Genomic DNA, 12,711 nt, shown 5'->3' on the forward strand with positions numbered 1-12,711 from the left:
CAGCTACCGCTGTGTCCAGCTTCCTTATCGCCCCCCTCGCTCCTTCTGCCCACTTTGACTTAGTTTGCCAGCTTTTGTTTTTGCGTGCCTTCCTTTTTGCTCGCTTTTTGTTTTGTTTTTGTGTTTTGCTAGCATCGCATCGCATCGCAGCGCAGCGCAGCGCAGCTTCTCTCGGCTTGTTGTCACTGCTGCCGCCTATTTCGTCTTTCGCCTTTTACAAGCTGCTTTCGTGCCAGTTTCGCGTGAGCGTGTGACGTACAAAGCAGAAACATGTCAAAGGCAACAACAAAATGAAGACGAACAAGAAGAAGAAAAAGTGGGCAGCGCATTGCGAGCCAATGCGACTTTTAGTTGCCCTACAGCTCAGTTTCTAATTGAGAGTAGGGGATGTCCGAGTCCAAAAACTAGAACTATATCAATTTAAATATATACATTTAATATGCATTCAAACACATAAACTCCAAACTGGGTTGTTGAACTCTTTTTAACCGCAAATCACCTTCACTCCAATTAACACTTTTAATTAAAAGAGCTAACATTTGGAATAGTTGAGAAGAACTGATCATTTTTAAAGCAGACAATAAGACAAGCCTCAAAGGAAAGTTTAAGTATAGTCGCATAGTTGTATAGTCAAAATTTAAAGGACTTTTAAACCAGTAGACAAATTCCAGATTGTAAGAGAGTACTCAAATAACATAGGGTACAAAATACACATAAGCTTTGGAAAGAAAGTATAATCAATTGCGGGTTCCTAGCGTCATATAGGTAAGATACATTCAAGATAGTCTTAGGAAATGCAACAAATGGATGTTTCTAGGGCTAATTCGAAGAAATACGACTTAGTTTAAGGATAAGCATGATTAAACATGAAAACCTCTATGTTTATTTGTAAAGTAAACATATGCAATATGTTGATAGTTTAGTCGGTTCAAGGTCTGTTTCCCTTCTAGTTCATATTTATCAAATGCATTTGTGCTCTTACAACATCCATAAAGCAATGCTAGATTCTTCGATTTATATATGTGTTATAGCTTATCTGGAGGTAGGGAACTTTAAGCGGTGTCCTTGGATTATTTTTAATGCATTAGAAGTCTTTAGCTTAAGAGTCTTATTACTGAAGCATTACCTTTTTCAATATTACATTTTAAAGCTATTTTTGTTAATTAATTTTACTGAAATTCAACATTTTTTGGCTTATTGAATTCCTTAAAATGTATGTGTTTGTTTTTCAACATATTTTCCTTTCAGAATTTTCAAGCAATTTCTTTTTCCGTTTTCCAATTCTTATGCCTAGAGAACTTTCAAAAATCGCAAAAAAAAACATAGTTTTCTCTGCAGATCTTTAAATTTAAAGAATTATTAATAAACATTTTTGAAATTTTACTTATTGGGTTCTCAACATTTTTATCATATACAAAATTGAGAGTTTTTGTGCTTTGATTTACAATTTTTGAAATCTAATTTCTATATTATTGACAATCAAAATGTAGAATTATCTCAGACAATACGATTATAAATATGTCCTCGGTTATGTCTAAAAATAAATAATGTTATATGCATAAAATTATAATATATTATGCATACAACATACATAACATTTATCTGTTCTAGTCTCCCAACTAAGTCAATATATATATTTATGTGCTGTAAAAACAACAAGAACTTAATTGCCGACAGGCACAATTAGGACTAGCTGCTAAAAGGCCTTACTTGGCACGGCTTTATTCACACTTTATATAGACGTTAACATTCATGACATTTGCTGCCGTTTTGTATGTTCCATTCAAATCTCATCAACATGATGTGGCACACATTCCCCTTTTCCTTCCTCTTGCTCTGCCTCTTGCTCTTCCTCTTCTACTGCTTTTGCTTCTGCTTCTTCAGGCCAACCTGCTGATCCAACTGGCTGCCCACATCATAATAATTATCATCATCATCATCATCATCATTGTGATTATTATTATCAACGCCGACTGTTTGTGTGAGTGTGTGTGTGTCGGTGTGTGTAGGGCACACAAGAGCGTAATTTTCGTACTTTATTCGTTTGCACGACGAAGAAGAAGACAACGACGACGACGAAGACGAAGGCGAAGACGAGGCAAAAACCTAAAACTAGATTCAAGTACACACGTTGAGTGCGCAGTTCGTGTGTATGTGTGTGTGTGTGTGTGTGTGTGTGTGTGCGCTCGTTGCGAGCTTGTGTGTAGGGTGCCCTGTGTGTGGCACAAAGGGCGTCGCTTGTGCGCCCGTAAGCCCAGCAGCTCCCCCCTCTCTGGCTCACCTCCTCCCACTCCCCTACGAACGCTTCGCATATGAGTTAGTTTTTGTGCTTGTCTTTTTGTCTTTGTGCATATGTATATATTCATATATATATATATATATATATATATATATATATATATGGATATATATTTTTGTTTTCGGCATTGTTCCGATTCATGGATGGCTGATTTACTAGTTGAAAGTGACTTTGCCATATCTTTGTGGCAGACACACACACAGATGCAGATGCAGATGCAGATACAGATACAGATACAAAGATACAGATACATTTACATTTGCTTTCTTGTGTGTGTGCTTGGCTTTTGTTTGACGAGACCTAGAGACCAGGCCGACCGACCGAACCGACCGACCCGACTGACAGACCCGACCACAATCATGTTGATGGGTGATGATGGTTGTCGGTTGTCGGTTGCTGCTTGCTGGGATTTTGCTTTATGTTGTTTCTCACAGTTGGAGTTTTTCACTACTTTTTTTCACCTTTGTTTATGCCTAGCTGTGTGCGTGTGTGTGTGTGTGTAAAGCTTTGCCCTCTTACAGCTCTCTAGTTTTTGCGCAGTCGCAACAGCTTTGTCATCAGCCTTGGCTAAGATCTAGCTGTCCCATTAAGAGCTGCTCATTATTAGATGGCCATACATCAAAACCTTAGATATATATGAACAATGTATTATTCACAATATATGAACAATCTAATACCAATAACTGGAAAATTGCGAGGGCTTGTTGGGAGCGCTACTCTAACTCAACTCCTTTCTGTTCCTTGCAGGACATGCTAGCATCTTAAAAAAACCAACTACACAGAGGCTAATCACACATAAAGATAACAAATACAAATTTGAATAAAAATGCATCTGAAGACGGAAAGCCAGCTAGACAAGCTGCATTCCGAGCGCCACGGCTCCGTTCGCGAGCTGAACCAGTTCAATGAGCTGTTGACCTGTCGCATTTGTCAGGGCTATATGATAGACCCCACCACAGTTGACGCCTGCTATCACACGTGTAAGTGGGCTCCAGTCTCTGCCTAAGACCCACACGAGTTGCAACTCAATTAAAAAAACGTTTGCTGCTTTTGTTTTCTGTTTTGCACTTTTCAGATTGTCGCAGTTGCATTCTGAAGCATTTGCTGCGCGATGTTTACTGCCCACAGTGCAAGTCCAGCGGGGGCAAGCACATCAGCGAGGATAACCTCAGGTAGGTGCCACTTTGCCTGCCCAACAACCACTTCCACCAAGCTTAGCTAAAAAAAAAAACAAAAAATCGACCCATGCACAGATCCGATGACACGTTGCGTGCGCTGATTTATAAACTGGTGCCGGGTCTCTATCAGCGCGAATGCAAGCGTCTGGCTGAGTTCAGGGAACAGCACCAGGAACTGGATGCCGACGAGGAGCTGCTGAGACCCCAACTGGAACAGCAACAGGAGTTCTTTACGCCAGGCGAGCCTATTAGGTAGGTCATCTATGGCAGACGCGCTTCCATTTATTCCTTGAGTTTGGCTAATTTTCATTGTTTTCCTTTGCAAGTTTTTTCCGAGCTTAACATTTCGTTGTTTTTCTCTGTTCCTTTGGAAAATTTCTTTTGGTTTTTGTTAAGTATATTTTATATCAAAAGGAAAGTTGTTCTGCAAGATATCATTCAGTTCAATTCCCAGTTATCCTTATCTAAAGCCTACCTCTAGGAGATACCTTGTTAAAGATACAATTCATTCGCTTTACGAACTATTCATATTATTTCGCGAAAAGTATTTTCTACTCTCAATATTCTGGCAACTTTTCTCTACCAAATTGTTCCTGCATTGCATCTCACTTACACTTGTTTTTCCCATTTTCTTCTTTCGGTTTTTCCACAGTTTATCCCTAGAATATCATCCCGCTATGCTGAAAAACTGCGGCTCATCCGAAAAGCCGCCCATCTGCTATCTGCAGTGCCCCGCCGACTTGAGGGTTGTGCATCTGAAGCGTTTCCTCTGCTCCAAGTACGACATCGATGCGGAGAACAAACACGTCGAGGTCGAGGTCACGTACGAGGATGAGGTACTGCCGCCCAGCTTTACGCTCATGGATGTCGGCTATTGTTACCAGTGGAAGCGGGTGAGTTCTCAACTTTGTTTGCACATGTTTTGTATTTCTATTTCTATTTTTTTTTTTTTTTTGGCTAAGAGCTGGGGTAGGATTTACTGTGCCTGTGTCTGGCACTTAAAATTAGCCGCTGGCAAATCGGATTGTGCCGCCAGTTTAGTGTCCACTCCATAATTTATATGCACACACAATGCCCGGCCCTAGTTTTGACAAGAAATGTGCAACGCATTAGGCCAGACAATTCAGAGATCATAAAGTAAACACAGTTTATTTGAGGTAGTTTAATCTTGGGGGTGTCCATGAGAGTCCTTTTGGCGTCTTTGCGCCTATGTGAACTAAGATATCCCCATGAAACTTGGTTTAGTTTCGTCTTTTAACTGCAGACAGCAAATTCGACGATATCGAGCGAATCGGAGAACTATAGCCTAAAGCTGGCATAGGCATAATCGTTCAAATATGAGATTGTATTAGGAAAAACTTATTTTTTGAAGTCAGCTTTAGCAAAACAGGAAAAACCAGAAACCCAAATCAATTGTGCGTTTTCCTATGCCATTCAAGGCTAGACAAAATCTTTTTTACATCAGCCTACTTTAACATATAGCTTCCAAAGGTAATATCCGTCCAGAATTGAGTTTTTCTGTGTAAAACTAGTTTGTTTCTTCACGAAACTTAAACTTTCTTAAAAACTTTATAATGTGCCCGATATATAAGTTAATTTTAATCAATCGGATCACTCTATAATGTTGCTTTCATAGAAAGAATCGAATGATAATTGAGTTGTTTAACAAAAACCAATTTACAAATTAATTGAATTTTCTTAAGCATTCTAACTGTTTGCCTAAAAGGTTTCTATAAAGATAAATCATATGAACTATTTAATAGAAACAAGAAGAAAAACCTTTTGTCTTACAAAATATCTATCTATAAAGATATACCATAGGGAACTATATATCCCTTAGAAATAATCGCTTGAAATTTGGAAAATATAAGAAGAAAACTCTTTTGTCTCTCAAAATATCTCGAGAAAACTAAAGTCTTCTCTTGTTTACCATACTTTAGATATATTTGAAATGAAATCTGACAAGCATATTATCTACCTGCCATGGGAACAATCCAGTTGTAGGGAACAATCCAGTAGGGGCATAGTTGGCCAATAATAAAAGACCTCCAGCGTGTCGGCGATGCTATTAGAAAATTGGGTATTCTAATTAGGCTTTTAGCATTTTTTTTTTCACAATTTGATGTATTAAGTAATCAAGAAGACGCTCGGCCATTAGTAAATACTACATGGCCTGCTCATTCTGTAGAGCAGGGTATCTATTCTCTCAGAGACGATAACTATTTGCTTATTTCTATTTTGTTGCACGCCCTTTTTTTCAATTGTACAGCACGCGCCCATGGCATTTCGGTATAGGATACTGCTGCACGAACGCGAGACAACAAAAAACGATGAGAACAATTTGTCAAAGGTTAAACAGGATATTGAGTTAAGTTCCGCGACGGCGGCGGCGACGGCAAAGAGCGGCAAGTCGGTGACCTTTGCCGTGGACGTGGATGTGGCTGTGGATACACAGCGTCTGCCGTTGCATGCCACAAGCAAGGCGCGCAACAAGTCCGCACAGAAGCTGGCCAAAAGCAAGCGCCTGGCCAAACGGGAGTCGGACGATGCCGCCACAGCGCCAAGCAACTTCAAGAGCCTGCGCAGCAACGATATGCGCTACAGCGACTATGGTGTGGCTGCCACAAGTTGCACGCAGCCGTCGGCGCCGCTGCTGCGCGTCAAGAGCGAACCGGAGCCGGAACCGGAACCGGACAACCTGGCCGCTGTGCCCAATCTGAACATTGTGGTCAGCATACCGCAATCGCAGCTAAGCAAATCGGCCGGCTACGGCGACGAGGGCGGCTTCGAGCTGAAGACGGCCAACAAGAAGTCGTCGCCGCCGCAGATGGCGCTGGTGCGCAATCTGCCCAAGCTCAAGATCGAGCTGAACAGCATGAAGGCCAAGCTGACAATGACCAAGTCGGCGGAGCCACGGCTCGAGGACACGGCCACAGCGCAGCAGCAGCAGATCGATCTGGAGACATATGCCAAGAATATTGGCCTCAAGCCCATCGAGCCGGCAGCAGCTGCAGCCGCTGCATCCGTACCTCCGCAGGATGTGCTCAAATACAGTCCGAATGCGTCGCCCATGTCCTCCTCCTCCTCGTCGACGAACGGCTCCAGTGGCACCGTCGATGCCAGCACCTGCACGAATGCCAGCAGCAACTGTTCCACGTCCTCGCATCGCAAGCGCAAGAAGAAGCACTCAAAGGAGCCAAAGGACGCGAATGGTAAACGCAAGAAACTGCATGCGGAGATCTCATCGCAAACGGATGGCAAAATGAAAATGAAAATAACAACGACGCACAACCACAAGGCGCACAAGCTCGACCTGAAGCGTTCCCATTCCCTCGCTGGCGGCGAGCTGGTCTCGCTGAATCAGCTCAAGCTCGAGGAGCAGGCCCCGTCGTTGGCCACCAGCAAGGAGGATGCACTGAATCGCACGCTGGGCGAGGAATCGCGCAGCATCAACAGCCTGATGCCGGCCAGCTGCAGCAGCTCCTCCGCCACCAACGTCTCCTCGTCCGCCTCTGCCTCATCCGCCGCCTCCTCTTCTGCCTCCTTTGCAGCTGAGAAGCTGCCACGCAGCGGTAAGGAGCTTAATTTGCCCGCCTCGCCGCCGTTGCCGCCCAGCCTCTTCAAGGGTTGTACGCCTGCCACGCCCCCGGCTACTCCCACGTCCACTCCAGCACCGGCTGCGCCCGCCAAGCCCAAGCTGGCCGCGCCGCCGAAGCCCGCCAAGCCGCAGCTTGTCAGCAATCACAACAATCGCAAGGCGCCCATGCTGCTGACGTGTACCACGCCCACTGCGAATGCAGCACCACATTTCGCCGTGCCACAGACGCCGCAGCGACAGGCACCGCCGCTGCCGCCGCATCACATGCAGCGCTACCAATCGACGCCCAGCTCGATAGCCAGCGCGGCCAACAAACCGCCCAAGCGCTCGCTCTCGCTGGACGAGACGCAGGCCCAGCTGCTGGCCAAGCATCCGCGCCTGGACTGCCAGCAGCAGCAGCTGCAGCTGGGCAAATATGCCGCCAGGCTGAAGCCGAGCCCAGCCTGTGCGCCGCCCATGCGTGTTTATGGACCCGAACTGGCCAAGACGAGCCCAATGCCGCTGCGCTGTCCGGCCAGCCTGAGCCTCAGCCTGCCGCAGCCAACGGTGACCTTAACACCACTAGCGCGCAACAGCCAGGTGGGCCAACAGGTGGGCCAGGCGCTGCACGGCCTCAGCCATCCGTATGCGGAGATTGCGCGCCTGAGCCTGGGCCTGGGCGGAGCAGCTGCATCGCTGATGGGTCCGCCGGCCAGTCCGGCCAAGCAGCCGGCCAAGCGTGCCGCCGCCCATGCGGTACAGTCGCCGCCGCTGTCACTGCCGGCCATGGTCAAGTCGCCGCCGCTCTCGGTGGCGCTTAGCGGGCAGCGCGGCGGCAACAGCAGCAACATGCACAATGCGGTTTATCGCACATCGCCGCCTGCTTTAATAAATCTGAGCAGCCCGCAACACGCTTTCGCAGCCAAGGCAAATGCTGGCGCGGCCAAAGCCGCTGACAATGCCAAGAAAACGGCAACTGTTGCTGGCGCAGCGGGAACGACAGCAGCAACTGTTGCTGCCAGCAGCAATCAAAGCAAAGCCAATGGCAACGCCGCGCTGGACAAGTCCAAAACAAGTTTGCGCGATTTTCGGCCACCAGCAACAACAACAACAGCAGCAACAGCAACTGGCACGACAGCAGCAGCAGCAGCAACAACAGCCAAGGATGCTGACATACTTGATTTATCAGCGGGCACAGGACGCAGCAGCAACAGCAACAGCAAGCAGGCAACAACTGGCAGCAGCAGCAACAACAAGCACAACAAGTTGGCGCCCACAACGTCTGCCCTGAGCTGCAACAACAGCAGCAGCAGCAGCAACAGCCTGGAGGCTGCTGTAAATAAAATCAAGCAAAACTTTGGCGCCAACAGCAACAGCAACAACAACAACAACAGCAACAACAACAACAACAACAATAATGCTGCAGCAGCAGCAACAGCTGCCAGCGGCGATGATCTACAAAATCTGCATTTGCTCTCGGAGTCGGCAACGGCGCGCGAAAAGATCTCGATTAAGAGTGGCAACATCTACGAGAATAAGCCAAAGAATGCGCTGGTCAGGCCGCAGAATGCGTCTGTGCGCAGCATACCGAATCCCTCGGCGTTGGCCTTTCGCAATCAGGCGACGCCAACAACAACAACAGCAGCAGCAGCAGCAACAACAACAACAACAACAACAACAACAACAATTGCTGCTGCCACAACAACAGCAATTGCTGCTGCTGCTGCTGCCGCCAAGCCGTTAACAGTCAAAGCCGAAGAGCAGCCCAAGTTGGCAGCAGCCGCAACGCTGCTCAGTCCCAACAGCAGCAGCAGCAACAACAACAACAACAACAGCAGCAGCAACAACAACAACACGAGCTGCACTGCGTCTGCTGCTGCTGCTGCCACCTCGCCGCGTGCGCTGAAAAAGCCGACAACAATCGACCAAGTGGCTGCCAATTTGAACATACGCGCCGAGGCCAAAGCTGCCGCCCTCGCCGAGGAGGCGCCACTTGTGCTCGGCGGCAGCAGCAGCAGCAATGGGGCAGCAACGGCAGCCAAAACGCCGGAACTGGAAAAGGCCGCCAGCAGCGCGGCCAACGTGGCCAAAACGGATGCCAAATCGCCAGCAACAGCAACTGCAACGGCGACAGCAGCAACTGCAACTGCAACGGCGACAGCAGCAACTGCAACTGCAACGGCAACAGCAGCAGTTGCTGCCACGCCCACCACACTCGCCCTGCCCACGCTGGCGATGCCAAGCGCTGCGAGTGCTGCCAGCAGCGATTCAATGTCAAAGCCGCCCGTTCAAATTGCCGCCACCGACACTTTGGCATCGGTGGCAAGTTCCGCTTAGTCACAAGGTGAGTGCCCCAAAATGTTCATATAAATCAAATATCATATTTAAAAACACATAAACATGCACATAAATGAAAGACTGAGCGACAATTGCAGAGAAAATAAGCCATATACTCATTTATACTCATAGAAAACAAAGTTGATACGCATAAATACGCATTTGTGCAGCGAATATACTTATTGATGTACAGTAAAATTTACAAAAAATACTCGAATAGAAGCATGTCTGCATGGAATATGATTTTATTTACTCTTCACATTTGTATTGAGTACTCAAATGGGAAACGTACTCTTGCATGCATTTACTCTCAATTACTCATTTTCTCTGTTAAATATATTCAATGCAATCATTAATACTTTCTTAATTAAACAGCAGACTCAGTTTTATTGCATATAAGACACATACTCTTGCATATATCCATAATATACTCGCACATACTCATTTCTCTATAGGATATACTCAAAATATATTCAACATACTCTGAATATTTTCAATATACTCATTGATATTATTCATCAATACCTAATTATTGCACATATCCACAACATACTCGCACATACTCCTTTTTATTAAGCACTATACTCATTATTACTCACTTGAATATGGTAACTACTCAGTTTTACTCCCACATGCACGAAATATACTCGCCTTAAACACATTATAAACTGGGCATGGCTGTCAACTTTATAGACCTTGGCCCATTTATGCTGGCCATTATAAGATTTGATGTTTTCATTGGAAATTCAAAATTGGATTTTAATTTTTGTTATTGGCATTAAAAGTTCTTAAAAGCTTTTGGTTTCAAATTATATTTTGGATTTTAGAAGCTATATATAGATTTTAATGGTAGAAATTACAGAATTGGGTAGTTTAACGACTCGAAATAAAACGCATTTCTTACGGAATGTTGTCGGTTCCATTAAAATTCCTTGAGTGATTGACATATGAACCTTGAAAAGCTTGCATATTTTATTTGGTTTCTGAAGAATACGGAATACTTTTGAAAAGTTTAGAAAGTTGAGAGACATACAATATATGTAGCTAAAGTATTTCGGGCGATTTTTAGTATACTCATGTAGAGGGTATTATAATTTTGTGTAACGTATAGAAGGAGACAACTCCGCCCCCATAAAGGATATGTATAAGAATGAGACCTCTATATCATATAGCTGCCATAGGAACGATCCGTCGAAAAGTTGTTTCTCATATGAAACTTTCTTTTTTGTATTAAGCTAACTTGACCATACTCGGGATTTATTAGTTCCATTATAATGTTCATATATAAGCAAAATCTTAACATAGAAAAGATCGATGGAATAGTAGGATTTTGTATGGGAAGATATTTTCAACAAACTCGGCATTTTCAAGCTGCACTATTCTGTATAAGGGTAATGTCTACAGGGGTATTAAATCTTCGGCATGCCGAAGATATTCTTACTTTCTCGTTAAACTTTCAATCAGTTTATAATACACAATTGTCGCATAATCAACAAATATTTGGGTGTCTAGACAATTGGGTTATCTATTTGTATATATTCGCTTATCTATTACTAATATCATTGCACATATTATTGCTCCTTATTGTCTTAATCATTATTATTATTATTATCATTAACATTATCAATATCATTATCATTATCATCATCATTATCATTTTCATCACCATTATCATTTTCATCATGATTATTATTTGCATTATTATTGTCATCATCATTGTCATCATCATTATCATTGTCATCATCAATATCATTATCATCATCATCATTTTCATTATTATGCAAGGTATTTGCTTATTTGTTTGTTAATTCTTGGACCTAGCTTTGAATGCCTTCGCTTTAGTGGGTTTCGTTTTCTCTTCTTCTTTTCTATTGTTTTCATGTTGCCTGACCTCTCCGCATGTCTCTCTGTATGTATTTTCTTTTTGGCGCGTTTCCCACACTCACCCAAAAAAACTGAAATAAAAAAAAAAAAACAAAATACGAGTCTCAAATTATACAAATTACATTTCGTGTTTGCGCGTTTTCTGCTTGTTGCTCGTTTTTTATTTTTCTTCTTATGTTTTTTCTGCTTTTTTTTCTTCTTCTTGCCTTCTCTGTGCTCTTTCGTTTTTCTCAAGTAGTCATTATACACAAATTTAGCGGGCAACGCTCGTCAACGTGTGTCTTCCACGTTAGCCTCACCTCTGCCCCCCCGCCCCTCGACTAACTATCAAACTATCTTTCTCTCTCTCTCTCGCTCTCTTTGGTTCGTTTGTCGGGCATTCGTTGGTTCGCCGGGTCGGTCATTCCTACGAGCGCTGCTTTATTTTTGCCGTTATAACAACAACAACAACAACAACTCTTTTTTATTTGTAGTGGCTTTTTATGCAGTGCTTTTTCTTTTTTTGTTTTTTGCTTTTGCTTTTGGCCTGCTTTTTAATGAACAGTCGCAGCATGCAACGCCGTCTCTCATTCTGTCATACGCTCAGTCTCTCTCTCTCTCTCTCTCGCTCATTTGGACATTACATCATTTTCGTATTTTCATCCATGAATAACAATTTTCCTGTACTCAACAAACAAATGCAGCGTTTCTTTGGATGTGCGGCACGCAAATGTATCTCGTGGCGCCACTCGAGAGTCTACAAACCAGCAGCAGCAACGGCAGCGGCAGCGGCAACAATCAGAATCCAAATGCAAACTGATTCCAGTTCCAGTTGGACTAACGCAGCCAGTTGCAGTTCGGCTGCAATCACAATTGTTGAGAATCACGGAGAAAGGCAGCTCGGGGGCTGGCACACACGCCCCTTGCTGCAGCGAGTAAGCCTTACAATTTAAGCATAAGTACACTCATTGGCAATACACACCCAACAAATACACATACGCACACAAAACTCGCACCAATCCAATACCAAAAAAAGAAAAAAAACAAAAAGATACAAGCTATAAGATTCAAGATACTTAAACACACACATCTGTAGATACAAATGCGACACAAATTCGCGCACATATGCAAATATTTGCGATTGGAATTAGTACGCGTCGAAATAAATTATAAGCGTAATGGAAACATATATAACGTATACTATATATAAACGTATTTGTTGCTAACTACAACAACAACAACAACAACAAAAGCAGCAACAGCACAAAAAAAGCTGACACAAAAATGCGAAATATAAATAAATAACCACAACGCGAGCTGCTGTTGTTGTTGTTGTTGCTGCTGTTGTTGTTGGCAAAGCAAAAATGCAAACGAAAATTAATTATAAAATATCAGCAAAAAAACAAAAACAAGAGAAACAGAAACGCAGATACTCTAATCGCAGACAATATTGCTAT

General features: G+C 43.8%; 1 protein-coding gene across 1 annotated transcript; it reads left to right on the forward strand.

The window, feature by feature from the left end:
- The first annotated feature begins 3,125 nt into the window (after positions 1-3,125).
- On the forward strand, positions 3,126-12,458 carry LOC115760731 (protein suppressor 2 of zeste). Its single transcript, XM_030702206.1, has 7 exons — positions 3,126-3,279; positions 3,375-3,471; positions 3,553-3,729; positions 4,130-4,370; positions 5,747-9,122; positions 9,243-9,398; positions 11,959-12,458. Exons 1-6 carry the CDS (start codon positions 3,126-3,128, stop codon positions 9,389-9,391), a joined length of 4,194 nt encoding a protein of 1,397 aa, XP_030558066.1. The 3' UTR covers positions 9,392-9,398; positions 11,959-12,458.
- Positions 12,459-12,711: the final 253 nt, after the last annotated feature.

Source organism: Drosophila novamexicana, unplaced genomic scaffold (genome assembly GCF_003285875.2).
Source record: "Drosophila novamexicana strain 15010-1031.04,08,12 unplaced genomic scaffold, DnovRS2.1 tig00000462-arrow-pilon, whole genome shotgun sequence".
In the NCBI taxonomy this organism is placed as follows: Eukaryota; Metazoa; Arthropoda; class Insecta; order Diptera; family Drosophilidae; genus Drosophila; species Drosophila novamexicana.